Source organism: Natator depressus, chromosome 11 (assembly GCF_965152275.1).
Source record: "Natator depressus isolate rNatDep1 chromosome 11, rNatDep2.hap1, whole genome shotgun sequence".
Classification (NCBI taxonomy): Eukaryota; Metazoa; Chordata; order Testudines; family Cheloniidae; genus Natator; species Natator depressus.
The window spans coordinates 55,926,298-55,950,950 of NC_134244.1; the positions used below are offsets into that span (position 1 = coordinate 55,926,298).

Below are 24,653 nucleotides of genomic sequence, written 5' to 3' on the forward strand. Positions count from 1 at the left end.
AGGCACCAATTCTGATATCAATGTAAAGCAGGAGTAACCCGAATTAAATCTGTGGAGGGACACTGGAATACCATTAATAACGGAAAATAGTTTGCCTTTCTAACTCCCTCAGTATTCTACACAGAGGTTAAAAAAAGTGAACTACCTGCAGAAGAAATCTGATTATCATGAATAGAAGTAATTCATAGAGCTGAAACCTACTGTCACTGAAATCAAGGGGAGAGATTCTCAATTTACTCCAATGGGATCAGGATAGGTCCCATACTTTGTAGACTGGTCAGACAGAAGCCAGCTGTTTGATTAAGGCACATTTCTTAGATATTGAGTATGCCCTTGGTCAGGTGCCCTGTAGCCTAATTGGCTTCCAAGATCTAGACAAAGGGTTATTTGAAATCAATACACCACTTAAGTAGTTTTTTTAAAATTGGATTTCTTCCTGAAGTGACTGAATTTATTAGTCTGCTATAAACAAAGTGCTAATTAAATTACCTCATTTTCTTATAAAGTTACCATATTTCAGAGAGAAATTGTTGGCTGTTCACTGGGAAATTCCTTGATCTCAGCATTTTGCTAAATCAAATATACTGACCAAAGCAACCTTATGACACTGTTGAAAACATGGTCAATTAATATGTGCTTATAGGAATGGATTTTAAAAAACGTTAGATTGGACAAGACAGTTTAGTGGATTAGTTTGGGTGTCCTGAAGAGCATACTTCAGCTAAGCAAGTCGGTCTTCCGTTGTGTAACTCCAGTCTATGCTCTCCTGTATAACAGCCACCGCCCCCCCCCAAACACACACACACACACACACACACACACTTCCTGTGTTTACTTGGATGTAACAACTATTACTTTGCACTATAAGAGAATTTTTTTAAGATGTGAGGTCTGGGAAGAGCCTCACTGGGTGTGTCTGCAAAGCAGCAGGGAAGAGGCTGACACACATTTCCCCCAAATAACTAACACAAGGAGTACTATTATCCTTGAAAGGAAGAACGTCATACATGACCTATACAGAATGTTTAGTTTCAAACATTTAAGTTTCATATTAAAACAAAAAAACAAGGGTGGGGGGGGGAAGAAAGCAGAGCCACATTATGGCAAATTTAAACTGGAGATTTCTTATGTGCCTAAAAAGTAAAAGGTAAGCCCATACTGCAACATTCAGATTTCAAATACCTCAATGTCTGCGATGGCTCAGATCTGGGGTTTTTATATAGGTCTACTGTAAAGATAAGCACATCTGGATGTATATACTTTGACAAACTCAAAGTTCAGGGTTGTAAGAAGGGGGTGGTTCTACATTTTTTGATTGGGCTCCATAGTGGTGCCGGGGGGGGTGGGGGGTGGAGGGAAGAGATTTGAGAGAATGCAACAGGAAGGAGGAGAGACGCTATTAGGTGGTCTCAGTGTGCCCCCCAGAAAGTAGGGAGAAGTCTGACTAACTTAAAGACCTACTTGCTGCTGTCACAATTAAAGCTTTGAAGAATATTCCATTTCGACAAATATTTTCTGTATTCCCCGCCGCCATTAGAGATACTTGCCTGCAGACAAGATACGATGTTGTTGAGTTTGTCTACTCCTACTGCTTATGTAATGCCAACAGACCCCAGGGATCTCTGGAGCTTGGTGCATGACCATCTACCGTATGAGCTAAAAGCCAACTGGCTCTTAGCTAAGGCCGTAGAGCAGCCTAATTTTATCTAAGTGGCCTTGGTGCCACTAGATGGGACAGAAACCACGCCCAGGAGGTGTGTGGGTTACACATACTCCTCACTGCCAACATCAGAATTGGTTATCTGAGAGATTATATTATGATGTTACAACCTACCTTCCAGTAAAATAATGGATAAAAGACATAATTACATTAGATTACAACCAGTGGTGAGCTGGAGCCAGTTTGCCCCGGTTCGCGCGAACCAGTTGTTAAATTTTGAAGCCGGTTTAGAACCGGTTGTTAAAGGAGTGGGCAAACTCCGGCCCACGGCCACATCCGGCCCGCAGGACCGTCCTGTCCGGCCCGCCTGAACTCCTGGCTGGGGAGGCTCCCCTGGCTTTGAATCCCTTTTTAATTTTTACTCACCTGGCGGCACTCCGGGTCTTTGGCGGCACTTCTGCGGCGAGTCCTTCCCTTGCTCCGGGTATTCGGTGGCAATTTGGCGGCAGGTCCTTCAGTGACGCCGAAGACCTGGAGCAAGGGAAGGACGTGCCGCTGAAGACCCGGAGCGAAGGAACCGGTTCTTTAGATTTTGGCAGCTCATCACTGATTACAACTAATCTTAGCGTCACAGTGCACTCTACGCACCACTAGATGGCACCTCCTCCTGGCCACTGTGGGGATTAGCTCTGCAAGGCTGACACCCCTTCCTGTGGTTGCACCCCATTTCTCCACTGCTCTCTGTCTGCAGCCCCTCTCTCACTCCAGGAGTTGCTGTTACTGTCCCTCCAGCCTGGTCACCATATGGTTTACCCTTCTGGGGTATTCTTTCAAAGTCTCTTTTCACCCACAGTGGCAGGCAGCCCTCATGCCTGCTGCCATAACTGAGCCAATCCTGCAGTGACACAAGCAGTCTTTCAGTTCACTACCCTGCTGGTGTCATTTCCTCCATGGCCAATAGGGGAACCCAGGCATACCTACTCCAGGTTCCAGCTCAGACCTCTAATCAGCAGAGAAGGTCTACTCCCCTCCTAGACCTTCCAGCTACTTTCCCTGAGCTTTCCTGTGTGACTGGCTTCTCCCCACACCCTCTGTGTTTGCCAGCCTCCCAGCTCCCTCCTCAAGAAGTAGCTGTGGGCTACTTACCTCTGTAACCTCCAAACAGACCTCCCTTCCTCCAGGAAGTGACTACAGCAGACTTCCCTAAAGCCCCTATCTGCTGGAAGCTTCTGGGCTTTGTAAAGGCCTCTCTTCTTCCCTCAGAAGTGAGCTTCTCCGAAGTAGCTCCCTCCACACAATTTAATTGTCTGATTGGGCTCACTTGGCCTAATTAAGCACTCAATGTGGTGAGTGCTCGAGGTGGGGGCAGCATGCAGAGCCCCATGCCCCACCTAGAAGCTGGGCCTGCTGCTGGTCACTTCTAGGGTGCAGTGTGGTGTCAGAACAGGGAGGAACTAGGCTGCCTTAGCCAGGCAGCACCACCAATGGGACTTTTAATGGCCCAATCAGTGGTGCTGACCAGAGCCACCATGACCCAGTGCCTTACATTCTGCAACCCAGTACAGTGTCATGACCTGCAGTTTGAAAAACCACTGACCTAGGCTGTACAGGGCCTTGAAAGTGAAGACAAGCAGCTTATGTTTGATGTAATAGAGAAGGGAGAAGCCAGTAGGAGGATGGAAAGAGGGGGTGACATGGTCAAAGAGACAAGCTAGGAAAGTGATTTTATAATATTTCATAACTGACAACATGCATCACTCTCTCCTAAAGTATCAGTTATTAGCCATTGCAGCATGTGAGACTAGATGGACAAACTGATTCAGTTTGGCAGATTTTATTTCCATCTACCAGCTTAAAAAAAAAAACAAAAAAAAACCCCACATCATTCTTTTCTACCTCCCAAGTGAGCAGAATGCCACTTGCCATTAGAACTGAGTGACTTTATAACAAAGATTGTTTATCAAAAGGGGGTTAAACAGGCAAATAATTGGGTGGGCTGAGAGGAAGAGAACCCTAAAGACAATAGTTCTAGGGTGCTGGCAAGACTCCACCTTGAAGACAGAGTACAGCTCTAGGCATTTAAATAATAGAAAAGAGTAGACCAATTGGAGGGAATTTAGAGAAGAGCAACAAAAATATTAAGAGAAAACACGATTTTATATATGCAGGAAAGATGAAGAGGAATATATATGTAAAGCTTTGCTAAATAATGAGAAGGGCAGGATATAACTACCTACAATTAAATAAATGTAGCGAAGTCAGACTTACTGGTGCAGCACCTCCTGCTGGTTGCCCTGGCAATTAGCTCACTTCCAATTCAGAGCACCCTCTGCTGGCCAGTGGCTCACCTGCCTCAGGCCCCCCCCCATCTCTCTCCTGGGCCCCAGTGCTCCTTACCTTGGGGTTCTGGCCCAACAGGACCCCCCCACTGTCTGGGTCTCCCCTTCCAGGGGAACCCCCAACCTTCTAAGCCAACCTCACCTCAGTGGCTACTGCCAGTCATCATCTAGCCCCTGTTCACTGGGGCAGACTGAAGTGTAATGGCCACTCATCATTAGCAAGAGGGGATTGGACCTGCTGCCTTTCCCTGCAGTCCAGTACCTCTCTAGACCTTCCTGTCAGGCTGCAGCCTGGGAGGTCACCAGGCCTCAGCTGCTCAGCCCCAGCTCTGTCCATGGTACCCTTTGCTCCTTCAAGCAGCTAGGTCCATCTCTTTCCAAAGCTAGAGAGACTGACCCAGCTCCTGGCTCACAAATCTTTTATAGGGCCAGCTGTCTCCTAATTGGGCGAGGCCCGAGCTGTGGCTGCCTTCCCAATCAGCCTGCCTTTTCTCCTTGTTTTTCAGGAGCGGGATAACTGCCCCACTACACTAAAAATTGTAAACAAGAAGGGAGAGGAATTGTTTAGAATAGTAAGGGATGGTATAACTAAGAGCAATGTGATTACAATAAAAGGAAGCGTAAGCAACACTTCTGGACAATGGGATCTATTGGGCTGTGAAATAGTCTCCCAAGGGAAATAGTAGAAGCCCCATTGTTTGAGGCACTTAAAACTGGACTGGACAAACCACTAAAAGAAAATAAAACTGTTGAGAACAAAGTTGCCCTACCAGGGAAATTAACCAGCATTTTCGTCTCCAGCTTTTACAATAGCTTCCTTAGAATTTGTGATCTGTTGTGAATGTAGAGTGAACCATATGCACCTTTGCCTGAGAATGCAAGAAAAACAGAATGTTTGAAGTGAAGAGACAAGATGTTTAGCAGAGAGGGAGGAAGAAGGGAAAGAGGCATGAAAATGTCTCCCTAGAAAAGTCAGATCTCAATCTATCATTACTTTTAAAGCCTGGCTTATAATATGCCTCTGCTTACAATTTTTTGTGCACTTCCATGTGCATGCGACTCTTATGATTATCAGATGCACAGGTAGATACTGTATAGGCTTTGCACACAAGTGGAGACTGATGTTGAGAACACAAGTTAAGAAAACAACCCTTTATCATTGTCGAAGAACACAGAATCTTCGTTCTCAGCGTGGTTGTAACAGATCAGAGACAGTTTATTCTCAAGCAATTGCAATGAGGGGAACTACACACACAAGCAGGGATCTCCCTTACTCCAGGTAGGACTCCAAAGATAAACAATTGAGGCAAGCCTTTATACCTTTTTGCGACAAACAATAATGATCACCGCTGCAGTTTGTTTATACATATTCCTACCTACTATCTTATTTTTCTCAATCAATTCTGCTACAGTCTACATTCCAATTTTAATCAAAGCAAGGTCAAAAAACATCTCAGACAATTTTCCCAGCGCCTAGCACAAGCCCCGCTTCTACAAATCTTGCGTTATTACCAATAAGGTTAGCCTATCTAATACAAAACTCTGGCCTAACACAAAATTGACTACTATGCTTCCACACATCACAGGGCTTTGTCTCCTGCATCGTCTGTGCAGAAGAGCAATTTTAAATAAATAATCACAGTTTCAGGCTCTTTTAAAGTCTGAAGAGAAACTCTATTGTGCAAGGATATCTGAGGCTGCAAAGTATATCAGACTGCTTCATCTCAGTCCTCACAGTTAAGTGCTTTGATCAGATTCTTCTTTTGAGAAGTTTAACATAGATAACACCACAGACAGGTTGATTTATGCTTTTTACTCCTGCAGTTTTGATGTGATGTAACTCTGGCACAGCAGTTTTTGAAAGGAAGATCAATAATATGAACAACAAGTTCAGCTCAATCGTTTCTTTTAATGCAAACTAAATTGGAAATCTGTTTGATCTGTTTATTACAAAATTAATACTGTGCCTTCAGGCTGAGATATCTTTTGTCAAATATTGTCCCCATACAGCAACTTATGCAAGGATCTACATATCAGTTGCTCTTTTTATATGTACACCTTAGGTATATGCTGTTCTTCTGTATAAGGGAAATTTTGCACCAAAAAAAAAAAAATTAAAAATTCTGCACACTTTTTAAAATTCTGCAAATTTTATTTGTCAAAATAACACTATATAATCATGCCAGTTTCAATTATTTTGGTAATTTATTTCAAAACACCTGTCAGCAAGTATGTGTGTAACAATACAGACTTACACAAAAATTGCCCGAAGAGTAGAGAGTTAAAGAAACCCCTAAGTGTACTTCAAGGTTGTGTACCAGATTGGGTCCCATTCAAAAAATCAGGGAGGGAGGAAGAGAAGGTGGGGTGCCCACCTTACAACTTTTAGCTCAGGCTTTCAGTGGTTAAAGCAGTCACATGGGCTGTGGGAGACCTGGGTTCAATTCCTCCCTCTGCCAGAGGAAGAGAAAGGATTTAAACATGGGTCTCCCATCCCTCAAGAGAGTGCCCTAATCACTGAGCTATGGGATATTCTGATGTGGGGCTCCCTCAGTCTCTCCTCTTAAAGCTGTTCCATTTTGAATAAATAACTAAAGAGTCAGCAGAGCAGGGGAGACTAAATCCTCAGTCACCCATATCCCAGATGAGTGCTCTAACCACAGAACTAAAACTTACAAAGTGGGTGGCACTGCTACTACCTTCTCCTCCGCCTCCTCTGGCTGTTTTGTGGGTAGTTCCATCCCTGCCTAGCTCATTCTCACAAGAATGAGCCATCTGCCTCCTGGAGAGGGGTTCCCAGACATGAATCATTAGGACAGACAGGCACTTAACTCCAGGCTGCAAGGAGGCACCTATCTCCATGAGGAGAGGAGAGATTAGGACATACCCCTGTTTTCAGCATCACTCTTTGGTTAGCTTAGGTGGCTTCTTACCTAGGGTGCTGGCTTTTGTTGATCGCATTCTCAGGCACCTATCTCTCCCCATTCATTGTGTAAGGATCCTAGGCAACTCACACAGGCTTTGTGAACTGTAGTGTTGTTCCTGTGATTTTTTTAGGCACCTAAAAGTTAGGTATTGTCAAATGCCTGCGTCAAAATGCCTAAATCCCTTTGTGAATCTAGCCCAGAAGCATTAAATTAGCAAAAGCCTTCTAATAAATTTTCATGTTAAGATTCATCTATCTGGTTTCTTTTCATATTGCTTCCGAAGGGTAAGAGCACAATCACAGTGGAAGGTAGTGGTAAAGATAACAAAATTATAAAATCAATAAAAAAAAAATGAGGAGTACTTGTGGCACCTTAGAGACTAACAAATTTATTTGGGCATAAGCTTTCATGGGCTCAAACCCACTTCATCAGATGCCTGCAGTGGAAAATACAGTAGGAAGATATACATACACACAAAGAACATGAAAAAATTGGTGTTGTTATACCAACTGTAACGAGACCAATTAATTAAGGTGGGCTATTATCAGCAGGAAAAAAAAATCTTTTGTAGTGATAATCAGGATGGCCCATTTCAAACAGTTGACAAGAAGGTGTGAGTAACAGTGTGTGTGGGGGAAATTAGCATGGGGAAATAGTTTTTACTTTGTGAAATGACCCATCCACTCCCAGTCTTTGTTCAAGCCTAATTTAATGGTGTCCAGTTTGCAAATTAATTCCAATTCTGCAGTTTCTCATTGGAGTCTGTTTTTGAAGGGGTTTTTTTTTTGAAGCTTTTTTGTTGGAGAATTGCTACTTTTAGGTCTGAAACTGAATGACCAGGGAGGTTGAAGTGTTCTCCGACTGCAGAATTAGAATTAATTTGCAAACTGGACACCATTAAATTAGGCTTGAATAAAGACTGGGAGTGGATGGGTCATTACACAAAGTAAAAACTATTTCCCCATGGCCAAAAATATTTTATGGTATCCGCTGTAAGTTACAGTTGAACTTATTAGCCAATTTGTTACAAATATCATATCATTTATGAAATCTTAAATTGAAATCATTAACAGAAACACTAGAACAATTACTAATTATCCTACTTAAGCCTTCTTTTGTATTATGACGGAAAAATGACGGAAAAGTAGCAAGTCATTTGCAGAATTAGTCTCTCCAATAATTACCATTAAAAATTTATCAGGAACCATCCACAGGTTTAGATTCCACATTCAAAACAGTGAATGTGATTTTTAAGTACTCTATTTGCAACTCTTATTTCTGTACTTATGATTTCTGTAGTATTTGATTTAATTTTTTTTATTATTCTTTTCAATATTAGTGTATAACAACCATTTGCAGTTATGCAAGATATTATAAGATGCATAGCCATCTCATTAGGACTATTGCTGTTTTTTCTGCTCTCTGCTACCTTCTAGAGATAAGATTCAATTAATAAAATAATAGCACTTTATGCTTCTATAAATGCATGTAATCCAAAGATCTCAAAATTCATAACACCTTTTTGTAGGAGCTAAGATTGCATCTATTTTACAAATAAGGATGTTGAAGACCAGGTGTCTCATAGTGCCCAAACATGTCATGGCCCATGATAATAATTTGCTGGGGACCTGAAGGAGATACATAAATCTGCATATAAATTGACCTAGATGGTTATACTAAACATTTATACAAAACACCAAACTATTTCTTGTAGTGTAGTCTTCTGAATAGCTTAATAGAAACTGTATGAGATATCATCAGTAAAAATCTGGAAATAATTAGTTCTTACTTCAACCAGCTTCTACATTGATAGGGTGTGTTCACAGACCATATTTTATGCAGGGGTTAGCAAAAACACACAAGTCTAAGCCTAATATATTAAGAAACAGATTACAGATAACATCTCACCCTCAGAGATGTTCCAGTAAGCTTCTTTCACAGACTAGATTCCTTCCTAGTCTGGGCCCAATCCTTTCCCCTGGTACAGTCCTTGTTAGTTTAAGCAGACATCTTAGATGAAAAACAGGGACTTTCTCATGACTGGCAGCCCTTTGTCCTGTTCCACCCCCTTTTATAGCTTTGGCACAAGGCGGGAATCTTTTGTCTCTCTGGGTCCCCACCCCTCCATCTAAATGGAAAAGTACCAGATTTAAGATGGATTCCAGTATCATGTGACATGGTCACATGCCACTGTAAGATCTCATTCTTCATTACCCATGGGCTGGCCCACAGGTACACAGGAAGGCTTGCAGGTTAATAAACCATTTACAACCAACTGTAGTCAATGGGAGCCATCAGGATTCTAAATCACCATTAACCTTTGCATAATTACAATAGGACCTCAGAGTTATACTTCATATTTTAGTTTCAGATACAAGAACGAAACATTCATACAAATAGGTGAATATATTCAGTAGGTTATAACCTTTGTAATGATACCTTACAAGAGACCTTTTGCATAAGGCATATTCCAATTACATCATATTCACATTCATAAGCATTATAAGGTGTCTCCCCCCTTTTTGTTGTGAAAGACAGATAACTTTGGGACTAAATGAGTGACATCCCTCAGAATGAGGAGGGCAACTGAGACAAATTATGAGGTGGGACAAAAAAGATGATACCAATTTTGCCGATCTCAGCATTCAAAAACTGTGAGGTTTGGCCCTCCCCAAACCCCATGAGATATTGGGGAAAAAAATCCATGATATGTTTTGTTTTCTTTTTATTTCCCTTCTGGGTTTTGAACCTTTAAGAACCACATTTTCAAGGTTTTTTTTTCCTCTACACCCAAAAGGGCTAGAAACAGACTTAAAAAAAAATGAAAGCTGAAATTCTTGTGTACGCTTAAAAAGAAAAGGAGTACTTGTGGCACCTTAGAGACTAACCAATTTATTTGAGCATAAGCTTTCGTGAGCTACAGCTCACTTCATCGGATGTGCATCCGGTGCATCCGATGAAGTGAGCTGTAGCTCACGAAAGCTTATGCTCAAATAAATTGGTTAGTCGCTAAGATGCCACAAGTACTCCTTTTCTTTTTGCAAATACAGACTAACACGGCTGTTACTCTGAAACTTGTGTACTCTTTTCAGAGTAACAGCCGTGTTAGTCTGTATTCGTAAAAAGAAAAAAGAAAAGGAGTACTTGTGGCACCTTAGAGACTAACCAGTTTATTTGAGCATGAGCTTTTGTGAGCTACAGCTCACTTCATCGGATGCATAGCATATCGTGGAAACTGCAGAAGACATTATATACACACAGAGACCATGAAACAAAACTTCCTCCCACCCCACTGTCCTGCTGCTAACAGCTTATCTAAAGTGATCATCAAGGAAGGCCATTTCCAGCACAAATCCAGGTTTTCTCACCCTTCCCCCCCCCCCCCCACACACACACAGACACACATACAAACTCACTCTCCTGCTGGTAATAGCCCATCCCTCTTTGAAACCTCTCTTTATAATGCGCATGATAATCAAGGTGGGTCATTTCCAGCACTAATCCAGGTTTTCTCACCACCACCCCCCCCACATACACACACACCCCCCTCCAAAAACCACACACACAAACTCACTCTCCTGCTGGCAATAGCTCATCTTACAATGTGCACAGCAATAATCCAAGTTTAACCAGAACGTCTTGGGGGGGGGGGAGGTTTGTAGGAAAAAAACAAGGGGAGATAGGCTACCTTGCATAATGACTTAGCCACTCCCAGTCTCTATTCAAGCCCAAATTAATAGTATCCAATTTGCAAATGAATTCCAATTCAGCAGTTTCTCGCTGGAGTCTGGATTTGAAGTTTTTTTGCTTTAAGATAGCGACCCTCATGTCTGTGATTGCGTGACCAGAGAGATTGAAGTGTTCTCCGACTGGTTTATGAATGTTATAATTCTTAACATCTGATTTGTGTCCATTTATTCTTTTACGTAGAGACTGTCCAGTTTGACCAATGTACATGGCAGAGGGGCATTGCTGGCACATGATGGCATATATCACATTGGTGGATGTGCAGGTGAACGAGCCTCTGATAGTGTGGCTGATGTTGTTAGGCCCTGTGATGGTGTTCCCTGAATAGATATGTGGGCACAGTTGGCAACGGGCTTTGTTGCAAGGATAGGTTCCTGGGTTAGTGGTTCTGTTGTGTGGTATGTGGTTGTTGGTGAGTATTCGCTTCAGGTTGGGGGGCTGTCTGTAGGCAAGGACTGGCCTTTCTCCCAAGATTTGTGAGAGTGTTGGGTCATCCTTCAGGATAGGTTGTAGATCCTTAATAATGCGTTGGAGGGGTTTTAGTTGGGGGCTGAAGGTGACGGCTAGTGGCGTTCTGTTATTTTCTTTGTTAGGCCTGTCCTGTAGTAGGTGACTTCTGGGAACTCTTCTGGCTCTATCAATCTGTTTCTTCACTTCCGCAGGTGGGTATTGTAGTTGTAAGAATGCTTGATAGAGATCTTGTAGGTGTTTGTCTCTGTCTGAGGGGTTGCTGCAGCTTAAAACAAAAAAACTCAAATTTTGTGACAATCGGATTACTCACAATACCTGGAAACTAAAGCATCAGGTCACCTTGAAGGCCATACAGAACGAGAACCCACAGTGCACTGCCAACCCTCAACTCTCACCACTAGACCAGGCTGGCCCACTTTGCTCTATGCTGGAATAGAGAGAGACCGAAACTACATATCCCGGCATGACCCGCTCCACCCTGGTGAGGTTCATTGCGCGTGCGCCTCCGGCAAAAAAATCCCAGGTGCCTCCCCGGCACGCCGACACTGTTTAGCTCCGTGTCCGGGTGGAGCGCGAAGGACTACAAATCCCAGAGCGCATCGGGAGTTAGGGTCGCGGCGCATGCGCAGAATGGGGTCCGCTAAAGCCGCGGGTCGGTTTGAAGCGGGGGAGGAGCTCCATGGAAACGGAGCCGCGAAGTGTCAGCGAGCGGGGTAAGGCTGGCCCGGGGGGAGCTAGAGCGCAGCCCCCATCGCCCGTGGGGCCCGGCAGCTCCCGCGGGGGGAAGGGCTGGGCCTGGGGGCGGCGGGGTGGCAGCCAGTAGGCCTGGGAGTGGCCGAAGCCGGGCGCCCGGCTGGTCGAGCTCTTCATTCACCCTGCGACACGGCCACTTCGCCCCCAGGTAGCCGCTGGACGCGGGGCAGCGATGGCCAGGCCGCCCATCGCCCCCATGAGCGTCAGGGCCACAGCGCCCGAAGCCTTCGCCGTGCTCCGCCAGAGGATGAGCGTCGTTGAGGAGCAGACCAGCGCGCTGGCGAGAGACCTAGAGATGCTGGGTGTGAACGGACAGAGGTACGGTTGGGACGGATTGTCCGGGTCCGTCTTTTCCTGGGGAATGCGCCGTATTTGTTGGTAGTCCCTTTTTCTCTGCTTGTTCCACTTTTGTTTCCGAGTGAGCTGGTATCTCGGCGTCTCTGGGGAGCAGAAGTTGCTAGCAGAGGCACATGCTGCAGCCATCAGGCATAGCAAGAAACATTCCAGCGGCATGAAACAAGATTACCAAAAAGAATGATATAAATGGTGCCACATGTTCTCTTCTTTCAGCCTTGATCTCTTCCATTCAAAGCCCTTAGAGACACCTGGGAGCCCCCAGCCTGTTAGCCCGGTTCGGGCCAGGGTAGCGTTTGCAGGTGAAAGTGACATGCTGTGGAAGAACTGTGAATCGCTCGTGAATCGAATGTGCCGGTTGGAGAGTGTTGTGCAGACCTTGAAGCTAAACCTCTTCCGGCTGCAGACTGAAAAGGAGCTGAATCCCAAGCATGCAGGTACAGACAGTAGAAAGCTGGTTTTTGTGTTGGTAGCAGATGTTCTCATTCTCTTTCAGCCCTTCAGATGCAATTTTTTCTGCATTTCTTTATAATGACCATTTTTGATCCTCTCTTGCTGTCTGGCAGCGCATCTGGAACAGCGTATGAATGCAATGCAGGAGGAACACTTGCAGGAACTGAAGGTTGTGCAGCTAGAGGCAATGAAGTTGCGCCAACAGTTAAGTGAGGCAAAAGAGGATGTAGAAAAGGCACAGGAAGAAGTTCAAAGATTAAGTGCTGCTTTGGAAATTGCCACAGCAACTAAGGTACAGGAGCTGGCTGTGAGTGTGCATGGTGGTGTGCTGAGCTAAGTTCCTTCTAAGCTGCGCGGCCACGAAGCTGCTGATTGAGCCTCGTGCAGGGGCTCAGGGCCATGGCGGGGGGAGATGTCTCTCCCCCAGCACGGACCTGCTGGCGTGGGGAGATGCTCAGTCACCCTTCCGTACCAGTCCCAGCATGGACCTGCAGCAGTGGGGAGAGGCACCCAGGGGTGAAAGTAACTTAAAAATCTTACCGGTATGGAAGCCTTGCTCTGGGCCCCCGGAAGGGGCGGGGCCTTGGGTGGAAGGGGTGGGGTGGGGTGGGGATGGGTCAGTCTTCCCCCGCCAGCTCTTCAGCGCTGCCCAGCCTGCACTGCCTGGCACTTCAGCGGCAATTTAAAGGACCCAGGGCTCCAGCTGCTGCGGCGGTAGTAGTGGCGGCTGGGAGCCCTGGGCCCTTTTAAATTGTTAGGCGCCGGGGCAGCTGCCCCTTTTGCCTCCCCCCTCTTGGCAGCCCGGGGGGCAAAAGAGGAAGTGATGTTAAAGCACTGCTGCGGTGGCAGCGCTTTAACGTCGGCTGTGTACAGGCCCATCCCAGTGACCGCTTCTTACCGGTAAGCTGTACCGGCCCACTTTCACCTCTGGAGGTGCCCCTCCCCTTGGGCCCCAGCATGGACCTGCCCTGGACTTACTGCAGCTGGGGGAGAGAAGCCCCACCCTCAGCCCGGCTGAGCCTTGCCAGAGCTGCTGCAGCCAGGAAGAGGCGCCTCTTCCCCAGCCCCGAGCTGCCGCAGTGAGAGAGAGAGAGCTGGGGGCGTCCTCTCTCCCACCGCAATCCTGGGGCAGCCTGCACCCTAAACCCCTCATCCCCAGCCCCACCTCAGAGCCTGCACCCCCCAGCCAGAGCCCTCGCTCCCCCCCATCTCAACCCTCTGCCCCACCCCTGAGCCCCCTGCCACACTCCAAACCCTCGGCCCCACCCCAACCACATGAATTTTTGTTACATGCATCAATATGAAGATGATGTGTCACACATCACCGCCATATTGGTTCAATAACAAAATTCATTCTGTATATGGGTGGGAAAAATTAAAGGGAACACTGGTGCTGAGAGTTGTAGTCCTTGAAGAGTGTCTATACTGATTCCAATACTAAGGCACTGGTCTTTAAAGACTGCCAACTTTGAAAATGAGACTCTGCTTTGAGGTGCTCGGAGGTTAGGTGTGTGTGATGCTGTTTTTGTTGGAGTAAAAGTCAGTCTCATCTTTGTGAATGGGACTCTCTGGATCCAGCAATAAATGATGGTGATAAACTGAGTGTGACTTGGGGGAAAAAACAAACAAACAAACCACCCTGTATTTATAACCCCTCAAGAATTGGGGTTTTCCACCTCCAACTCATGGATTGCTAAGCACACCTCCATTTTTCTGTATACTCTTTGGGTCCCACAGCTAGGCCACCATCCTTTCAGCTGAAGAGAACTGGTCTGGAATCTGTTATCCCATCTTCTTAATTGTCTTAAGTGGTTGCTGAAAAGCAATGCAAGGTGTTTTGTCTCTTTAGAGCACCAGACTAGAACTAGGAATCAAACCCAGGTCTCAGCATGGCATGTAATGTAAAACATGCATGGGTTACTGGCCAGCCTGGTTTTGAAATACTCTTCAAAGTTTTGCTGCAGTTGTGAGGCATAAATTATTATTTATTATTTGTCCTTTTTAGACAGATGTAGCCATTGCGGCAGAGGAACTGAGGACAACAAAACACATAATGAACCATAGACTTCAGGAGGTAAGCACAAAAGAAGGTTAGAAGGAAGAGTGAGGTGATAAGATTTTTGGGGAAAAGCCTGGATGGTGATCTGGGTATGAATCTATGAAAACCAGGAATGGAATATGCACATCTGAAAGAAGGCTGCTGAGCATGCCTCGATCTACAAACCTAAAACAGAATGTCCTTCATGCAAGATACAAAAATGCGTTAGTTGAAATTACTAACAGAGACCTGAGTTCCATGCTGTGGAAGTAGGTTTTACCCTTCGCCGACAATCTTCTGCTTCTTGTGGTCATGAAGAATGACTTTATTGCATCCAAAATGGAACTGGTGACTTAATGTCTGCTACCTAGTGAACAAGTTGTAGCAGATACCTTGTTATGGACTAATTAAAGAAATAGAGTGCAGACATGAGGCATCTTATTGTCCTGATGAAGTAGGGTGTGAGCTTCTGCAAAGCAGCCTAATCCTGTTTGAGAATGTGGGTTATGTCCCTTATGTCATTTAATAACTTCTCAAGCTAAATGAGCGGCAGTTCTGAAAGACTTAAAAGGTGTCCTGATCATGTCTTGGCCAGAAGGATGCTTGATGCAATATGCAGGCCGCAGTGGTGTTAAGCCTTTAGGGAACAGAAAGGATGTGAGGTGGGTAATGGAAGCAGTTGGTGAGATCATGCAAATCACTCCGTCCACGGGGAAAATGGATTTCCTCTTCCCTCCCCCCCAGCCCACCTTGCTCCATAAAATGGGAGGGAAAGAGAAGATGAATCCCCTCCTAAGTTCAAAAAACCATAAATGCCTCATGGGAGTGCCAAAAAGCTAAGTGCTTTTTCTCACTGTTCTTGAGACCCTAAAGCCGTAGTTGTCAAAACCTCCAACTACAAATACAATGTGGATACTCTTTGTCAGCATAGGTCACGCTGAAAACTTAATCATAAAAGTGAATATCAAAGAAAGTAGTACACTTAAATGTACGTGAGCAGCTTCTCTGACTTCTGGTGTGGACCACCTTCCTTCCCATTCACAATCACACAGAACAGCATCAACTGATGATTGAGTCTCTCTGTAGAAACTATAACAATTACTTTCCTGGCATTCCTTTTTTATATATTTTCAGCTTCTTTTAATGTTCCTTAGTAGCTGGAAACGAGTAAAGTTATCACTGTGTGTGACTGGCCAGATCTCCCCAGACCACTGGTACAGAGATTTTTATCACTCACTTTCATTTTAATTATTAAATAAAATCCTCTGTTTTTAAAAATAGTTGATATTGCAATAGAACTTCCAGTTTGCTGTGCTGGAGAAAGGCGGAAGGTCTTGCAGTAACATTCAGGTTCAGCTTGCCCTGAAGTACACATGGCCCTTTTTATAAATAATGCATTTAGGTACTTGTGCTGTACTTACTGGAGGATGACAGATCTGAAGCATCATGTGGAGTCTCTTCAGATAATAGTAGTCATTATGCAACTTTAAACATTTCTGTTGGTGTGTATCTGATGCTCTCTTCTTATAGTTCACAGAAGAAGCAGAAGTATCTATTCCCAGATACACTAGCTCACATGATTATCACTCGGTATTTTGGCAGTACTCGTGACCGGGATGTAGCTAGGCCCCGGTTCTAGACCCCATTTCAAATTGGTGCTGGTTTCTCTGCAACAAACCAAAGAAAAGCCTCTTCTTGTAGCCTCATTTATTCATATTTGTCCCTGGGAATTCTCTTCTTATTATAGGCCCCTTATTAGTAACTCGATACAAATGTCTTTAGCGAATCAGGCTTCAAAGTAATCTACATGTTCTGTCAACATCACCTGGAGATAAGAGAAACTCTCCTGGGTCCTAGCTTTTCCTGGGGACACCAGAGATTAGAATCACCTGTTGGATAGGGTCAAGAGCATACCTTATATGATTTGCTTTTATAGGAGGTTTTACACTGAATGTGTCTAAATGTTTCTAAAGCTTGTAGTTCCAGATACAGAAAGCTTTAGATTCAGCTTTCTGTATCTGAAATTGGGTTTCTGAGGAAAAGAGTAGCTGCTTAGTCCTTATTGAATGGCAGCTATCCCTTTTAGTGATGAACCCAAGAATCTCGTAGTAACAGAGTATGCTACTCTGCAAGGAATTGAACTTTGGGTCTTGAGTGTGCTGTGAAGACAATATGCCTGATTTCTAGTCTCAATTACAGTGATAGTCAACTGGAATTGCTCTGATGTGAGAACAAAATCAGGCCCACTATGTTTGCTCAGTCCCTGCAGTAGAAGAAGTGTCTCATATCTGCAGTGACTCTTTCCAACACATTCAGAAGCAATGTTGACTCAGTTTAGAGGAAGACAGACACAGTAGGATCTTGGATGGAGGAATGGTAATGTGGCACAAGAGCAGTGAGATTTGAGGCAGAGAAAATAGTTGGGTCTCTGAGCACACTGTAGGGAGTAGAATTGCCACTCTCAGTAAACACAAATTTTGGTCCAGGTGCCAAAACTGTCTGGTTATTAATACATTTTCCATAGCTGAATGGGTTGTTTGGTATTGTTTCCTTGCTTTACCACTTCCATGAAATACTTACTCCATAGTGTTATATCACATTTAGCAGATCACTGGATATTACTAATAATGGTTGCTTTGCTGTATTGAACCCCTGTCTGCTTCATTAATCTTCAGGTTTTTATGGCTTGGTGCTGTCTCCAGCCACATACCCCGTGTTTTGTCTCTTATAGCTAAGGGAGCAGCTTTTCCAGGAGGCAAGCCTGCGGGAGTCTTTGGAGGAATCCCAAGCAACCATGCTGCAACGTGTGCAGGATATGGAGATAACAGTGGAGGCAGAACGGGAACAGGTTGGAGAAGCATAGCACCTCTTCCATTTTTCCTTTGTTTGTTTGTTTTGTTTGTTTTTTTTTGCCTCGCAGGAAGAATAATAAGAGGTTGGAGTGTTTTTCCTGGAGAGCAGTTAACATACCTTTGTAATCACTTAGCTTCAGTATGCAAGGTGCGGAAAAGGGAATCTTGATTACATTTTAATGAGGTGTTAAAAGTCTAAAAGTTGACAAGCAATTCAATGTGAATGCTCTGCAGAGAAACAGACCAGCAACTGTGAGATCCAGCAAAAGTAAAAATAAAGCAAGCAGAAAGTCCTGCAGCAGAGTGAGGGCAATTAAGTTTATTGCACTGAATGTAGCACGTATGATTACCTGCCTTGTGGGTAGATGGCATGTGTGCGCATTCAGTGCAAGCACCTCATGGTCCGAGGACACAGTACAGGCTCTTGAGATCAGAATGGCTGAACTGGAGGAGCTAAGGGGGACAGAGATGTACATAGATAAGACTTCCCTGGACACAGTAGAGCAGAAGTGAAGGGAAACATTCCCAAAGTTGGGATCCTCCTTCCAGATGATGTCATGGTATCCTCTCACAGTGAGCATAACTCTCTGGGGAGGGGATGCCTGTTATTAGGAAGAAACAGGTAATAGTAATGGGGGATGCAATTATTAGAAATATAGATAGCTGGGTTTGTGATGACTGGAAGAACCGCACAGTGAATTGCCTGCCAAGTGCAAAGGTTACAGACTTCTTGCAATATCTATACAGACTTATGGGCAGTTCTGGGGAGGAGCCGGAGGTCAGGGTATACATAGGTACCACTGACATAGGGAAAGATAAAAGAGGCCTGGAGGCCAAATTTAGGCTGTTAGGTAAGAGATTAAAATTCAGGACCATCATGGTAGCACTCTCTGAAATGCTTCCAGATAGGCAGAACTGCAGGGTCTCGGATAGTGTTGGGAAGAGGGATTTAGGATTATTAAGAACTGGGGAACCTTTTGGGAATGGAGGAGCCTGTATTGGAAGGATGGGCTCCACCTAAACCAAAACAAAAAACCAGATTACTGGCATGTAAAATTAAAAAGGTCATAAAGTTTTTAAGCTGAGGGTAAGCCAACAGGTGCAGAGATGCACAGAATTCGGACAAACCCATCCGATTTATTAAAGAGGATACTCCATACCTAGTAAAGAGAACAGGATAGAAGTTGATAAAGTAGAGGTAAGGACTGAAGAAAAACAGTCAAACAAAAAAGAGTGCTATTCAATTACACGACATGCAGGCAGACAATTAAATACAGTAACTCCTCACTTAATGTAGTTATGTTCCTGAACAATGTGACTTTAAGTGAAACAATATTAAGCGAATCCAATTTCCCCATAAGAATGAATGTAAATGTGTTAGGTTCCAGGAAAAAATTTTTTTTGCCATACAGGACAGTACTATAGTTGGGAGGTGCTCCCGCCTTACCCCACACAGGCACAGCCCGCTGGCACAGGAGACAATGAGGCTGGCAAAGAGGCTGAAGGTGCTGTAGGCTAGAAGAAGCACGTTGTGCAGCAGCAACGGCAGCTTCCCCTACTCTGCAAGCACCAGGGGCAGGGGGCTCAACCCTTAGCCCGCCCACTCTACCCCTTCCCCCAAGCCCCCACCCTTAACCCGCCTCTTCTTCCCCCCCTACCTCCTCCCCCTTTACTCCGCACGCACGCTGTGTCCTCCCTCCCCTGCCTCCTGTCCGTGGCAATCAGCTGGCTTGCGCCGTTCAAGAGGGAGGGGGAGAGGAACGAGGACTCAGCCCACAGGCTCCGCCTCCCTCCCCTGCCTCCTGAATGCCGCAAGCCAGCTGATTGCAGCGGGCAGGGGAGGGAAGAGGGAGGCTGCACGGGGCGTCCTTGCTCCTCCTCCACGCCCCCCCCCCCCCACAGCAATCAGCTGGCTTGTGATGTTCAGGAGGGTGGTTGGAGGGGCGAGGACTCTGAGCACAGCCTCTCCCCTGGCTCCTGCCCACAGCAATCAGATGGTTTGTGGCATTCAGGAGTGGGGGGGAGCCTGCGGGCCGAGTCCTCGTTCCTCTCCCCTCCCTCTTGAATGCCGCAAGCCAGCTGATTGCCACGGGCAGGAGGTGAGGGGGGAAGGCACTGATCTGTGGGGTCTGCCGGTGGGCGGGAGGTGCTGAGGGGAGGGTGTAGAGGAGCTGATGGAGGGGAGCGGTGGCTGCCAGCTGTGGACAAAGCAGGCACCCAGACGACGTTATAGCAAAGCATTGCACAACTTTAAATGGAGCATGTTCTGTAACTGAGCAGGGATGTAAGATCGAAACAATGTTAAGCGAGAGGATGTTAAGTGGGGAGCTACTGTAGTAACCAATTTTATAAGTGCTTGTATACAAATGCAAAAAGTCTAAATACTAAGATGAGTGAACTTGACTGCCTGGTATTAAATGAGAATATTGATATAATAGGCATCACAGAAACTTGCTGAAATGATGATAATCCATTTGACATGATTATATCAGGGTATAAAATATATAGGAATGATAGAGTAAGTTGCACTGGTGGAAGAGCATCAGAGGGGTAACCGTGTTCTTCAGATGCATGGAGACTGACTAAGTGGGTTGTTTTCCCACAAAAGCTTATGCCCAAATAAATGTTAGTCTTCAGGGTGCCACCGGACTCCTCGTTGTACTAGTGGAAGAGTGGCATTATATGTGAAAGAAAGCTTAGAGTCAAATGTAGTAAAAATCTTAAACGAATCAAATAGTGTCATGGTATCTCTATAGATAGAAATTCCATGCTTGAATAATAACCGTAGGAATATACTACTGACCACCTAACCAGGATGGTGACCTTTATTGTGAGATACTCAGGGAGATTAGAAAGGCTACACAAACAGAAAACCCACTAATGTAAGGAATTTCAACTATCCCCCTATTGACTGGGAATATATCACCTCAGGATGGGAGGCAGAGAGATAAAATTTCTCGACACTGTTCATGACTGCTTCTTGGAGCAGCTAGTTCTGGACCCACAAGGGGAGAGGCAATTCTTGATTTAATTCTAAGTGGCACACAGGATCTGGTCCAAGAGGTGAATATAGCTGAATCACTCAGTAACAGCAGCCATAATGTAATTAAATTTAATATCCTTGTAAAGAGGAAAATACTAAAGAAACCCAGCACAGTAGCACTGAACTTCAAAAAGGGGAACTACACATAATGAAGAGGTTAGTTAAATGAAAATTGAAATGAACAGTCGTGAGTGAAATGCCTGCAAGCTGCATGGGAACTTTTAAAAAACACCATAATAGAGGCTCAAAACTACATGTATGCCCCAAACGTGTAAAAATAAAATAAAAAAATGTAAGAGGACCAATAAAATGCCACCATGGCTAAAAAGCCAAGTAAAAGATGGCTAGAAACAGAAAGATCTCTTTTAAAAATTGGAAGTCAGAGCCTAATAAGGAAAATAGAAAGGAGCAAAACTTGGGCAAGTCAAGTATTGCCAAAAAAAGAATTTGAAGAGCAACAAGCAAAAGACAAAAAAAGAACAGCAAAAAATTGTTTAAGTACATGAGCAGCAGGAAGCCTGTGGCACTACTGGACGATTGAGGAGATGAAGAAAGCACTTCAGAAGGACAAAGCCATGACAAAGAAGCTAAATGTATCAATCATCATTGCAGAGGGTGTGAGGGAGATTCCTGCACTAGAGCCATTCTCAGGAAATATCCCAGATTGTGGTGTAAATAAAGGAGGTTTTGGAATAAACTGTTTAATTAAACAGTAATAAGTCACCAGGCCCAGCTGGTATTCACCCAAGAATTCTGAAAGAACTCAACTATGAAATTTCAGAGCTACTAACTGATGCGGAACTTCTCTCGTAAATCAGCTCCTGTGGCAGGTGACTGGCGGATAGCTAATGGGATGCTGACATTTTAAAAAAAGGCTCCAGAGGTGATCCTGGCAATTACAGGTCAGGAAGCCTAATTTCAGTAACGGGCAAAGTGGTTGAAACTATTGTAGAGAACAGAATTATCAGACACATAAGTGAACACGATTTGTTGGGGAAGATCAACATGGCTTCTGTAAAGGGAAGCTATGCCTCACCACTCAGAATTTTTGAGGGTGTCAACCAACATGTGAACAAGAGTGATGAAGTGGATATAGTGTACTTGGACTTTCAGAAAGCCTTTGACACGGTCTCTCACCAAAGGCTCTTAAACAAAGTAGGCAGTCATGGGATAACAGGGAAAGTCCATGAGACTGGTTAAAAGATAGGAAACAAAGGGGGCGGAATAAATGGTCAGTTTTCACAGTGGGCGAGAGGTAAATAGCAGAGTCCCCCAAGGATCTGTACTGGAACCAGGGCTGTTCACTATACTCCTACGTGATCTGGAAAAAGGGGTAATCAGTGAAATGACAAAGTTTACAGACAATACAAAATGATTCAAGATAATTGAGTCCAAAGCAGACTGTGAAGAGTTACAGAGGGATCTCACAAAACTCAGTGACTGGAAAACAGAAGGACAGATAAAATTCAGTGTTGCTAAATGCAAAGTAATGCACACTGGAAAACATAATCCCAACTGTACATACAAAATGATGGGATCTGAATTAGCTTTTTCCACTCAAGAAAGATCTTGGCGTTGTTGTGGTTAGCTTTCTGGATACATCTGCTCAATGTGCAACAGCAATCAAAAAAGCAACAGAATGTGAGGAATCATTAGGAAAGGGATATATAAGACAGAAAATATCATAATGCCACTATATAAATGCATGATACACCCACACCTTGAATACGGCATGCAGTTCTGGTCACTCTATCTAAAAAAAAAAGATATTAGAAGTGGAAAAAGTACAGAGATGGGGGGGTGGGGAGAGAGGGAAGATGAGGGGTATGGAACACCTTCCATTTGAGAAGAGATTAAAAAGATGGGGACTGTTCAGTTTAGAAAAGAGACAACTAAGGGTGGGATATCTCAGAGGTCTATAAAAGCATAAATGGCACGGGGGGAAAATTATTTACCCCTTCACAAGGTACAAGAACCATCGGTCACCTAATGAAATGAATAAGGCAGCAGGATTAAAACAAACTTCTCCACACAATGCACAATCAACCTGTGAAACTCATTGCCAGGGGATGTTATGAAGGCCAAAAGTATAACTGGGTTAAAAAAAAAGTTCATGGAATATAGGTTCATCAATGGCTATTAGCCACTATGGTCAGGGATGCAACTCCCTGCTCTGGGTGTCCCTAAACCTCTGACTGCCAGAAACTGGGACTAACAATGGGATGGATTACTTGATAAATTCTCCTGTTCTGTTTGTTCTCTCTGAAGCATCTGGCACTGGTCACCGTTGAAAGACAGGATACTGGGCTAGATGTACCATTGGTCTGACCCTGTATGGCCATTCTTATGGAAGGCCTCTGTATGTATTGTGGTTTTATTAAGGAATCTACATTGATATTTATGATACACCAGAACATGAAGGAAGTTAATTATGACTGGTTTATCCTAAGTTTTCAGCTGGCAATTTCTCTAATTTTAGTTAAGGGTTTTGGGGTTTTTTTTTTGTCTTTTCAATATTATCAGTGGTACAAATGTTTTCAGTGTTTTATAAGTAACTAAGCAATATTGAACATTAAAAAGAAATATGCATAGTAGTATCAGCTAGCAAATACTAGCTTTCTGCTAGAAAACAACATTTCTGAAGATATTCCATAGAGTTCTTAAACCTTCTGGAGTAACAATGTTTTCCCCATGAATTCCCACAATAACAAAGGTGGCTTTTGGTTCACAAGTGCATTTGCAATATGAAGCCCTTGTGAAGCACGAGGGAGGTGAATGCAGAGAGAGATTTGGTTATACTTCAGATAAACAAAAAAAAAAAACCCCAAGCAACAAAGGCTGCCTAAACATTTCTAAATCCACAGCACTTGCAACAGGACTACAAACAACAAAAAAACAGGTGTGAGATTTATTCATGTTTAAATGAATCAAATGAGCAAACACTGATTCATTTATGTATTTTGTCAATCCTGGGAAAACAGGTTTTGGGTTGTCAAGCATCTGCTTAATCTCTGTTCTTTCAAGGTCCCTTCTGCTGCCTCTGGAATTGTTCAGCATACTGCTAGTAGAAATTTCATACTTTCTTCTTTTCCTAGCTTTTGTGAATTATCTTAAGATTCTTGTAGACTTCAAGTTGTACAGGAAACTAACAGTGAATGAGCAAAACAAGATTGGATTAAAAGGAGAGAAAACGGTTTGGTTTAATTCATCCCATGCTTTCTGATGTTTGTATTTATCACAATGTCCTGTTTTGATAAGTAATGCGAGAAGAGACAGAATGGTTCATATGTTCAGACCTTGCTTACTTAACAGTCTGTTTTCAGTGGCAGGTCCACAAAGCCTGTCTTTCTGTGATCCTTGTTAATGCAATCGCAGGCCACCCTGCTAATTTGATTTCACTTCTCTTATAATATGTGTTTTTATTACCTCTAGCTCCACCCCTTTGCATAAAGTAAGCAGGCAATCGGGACCCTTTCTACAGCCTCTGATACCGCACTAACTGCCCTTTGTGATTCTTCTTTAAAACATTATGCTTGAACAATCTGATTAGCTTTTTCCTCTCCAATAGGCTAACCTTTTGGATTCCGAAACTTGCTTAGATTCTCATGTTTTTATAAAACTCTATATCCCAGAGAAAATCTGATTGTGTGATATCCCTATAGGTACAGGTGCTGCAGCAGGACTGCCATGGCCTGCGCAAGGATGTCCAGCTTGCCCGAGAGAGGTTACAGAAGGAGAAGGAGAGAACTGTACAGCTGGGGCAGGAGTGTACACAGCTGAAAGCTGACCTGGGTATGATAGCAGGTCCTCAGCTAGGATTGAGTATTGCCTTTTTTATTTTCAGTTTTCACCAAACAAGTTAGCAGTGATTGGACCACTAACATAGTGAACATCAGTGTAAATGGGGTAGGATCTGAGGCCAAAACAGGAAAAGAACAAGTTAAGAATTACTTAGACAAGTTAGATATCTTCAAGTTGGTAGGGCCTGATGAAATACATCCCAGAACACTTAAGGA

General features: G+C 44.1%; 1 protein-coding gene across 6 annotated transcripts in view; it reads left to right on the top strand.

The window, feature by feature from the left end:
- Positions 1-11,741: 11,741 nt before the first annotated feature.
- Positions 11,742-24,653, top strand: part of CCDC150 (coiled-coil domain containing 150) — a 44,988-nt gene continuing 32,076 nt past the window's right edge. For 4 of the 6 annotated variants that reach the window (XM_074967804.1, XM_074967807.1, XM_074967805.1 and 1 more), the window contains exons 1-7: positions 11,742-11,857; positions 12,046-12,215; positions 12,468-12,688; positions 12,818-12,996; positions 14,710-14,778; positions 17,474-17,590; positions 24,300-24,429. In XM_074967804.1, the coding sequence (XP_074823905.1) occupies positions 12,070-12,215; positions 12,468-12,688; positions 12,818-12,996; positions 14,710-14,778; positions 17,474-17,590; positions 24,300-24,429 (862 nt within the window). In that variant the 5' untranslated portion in view covers positions 11,742-11,857; positions 12,046-12,069. Of the gene's footprint in view, positions 11,858-12,045; positions 12,216-12,467; positions 12,689-12,817; positions 12,997-14,709; positions 14,779-17,473; positions 17,591-24,299; positions 24,430-24,653 lie in introns of those variants that run through there. The other 2 variants (XM_074967808.1, XM_074967809.1) reach the window with 2 other exon arrangements.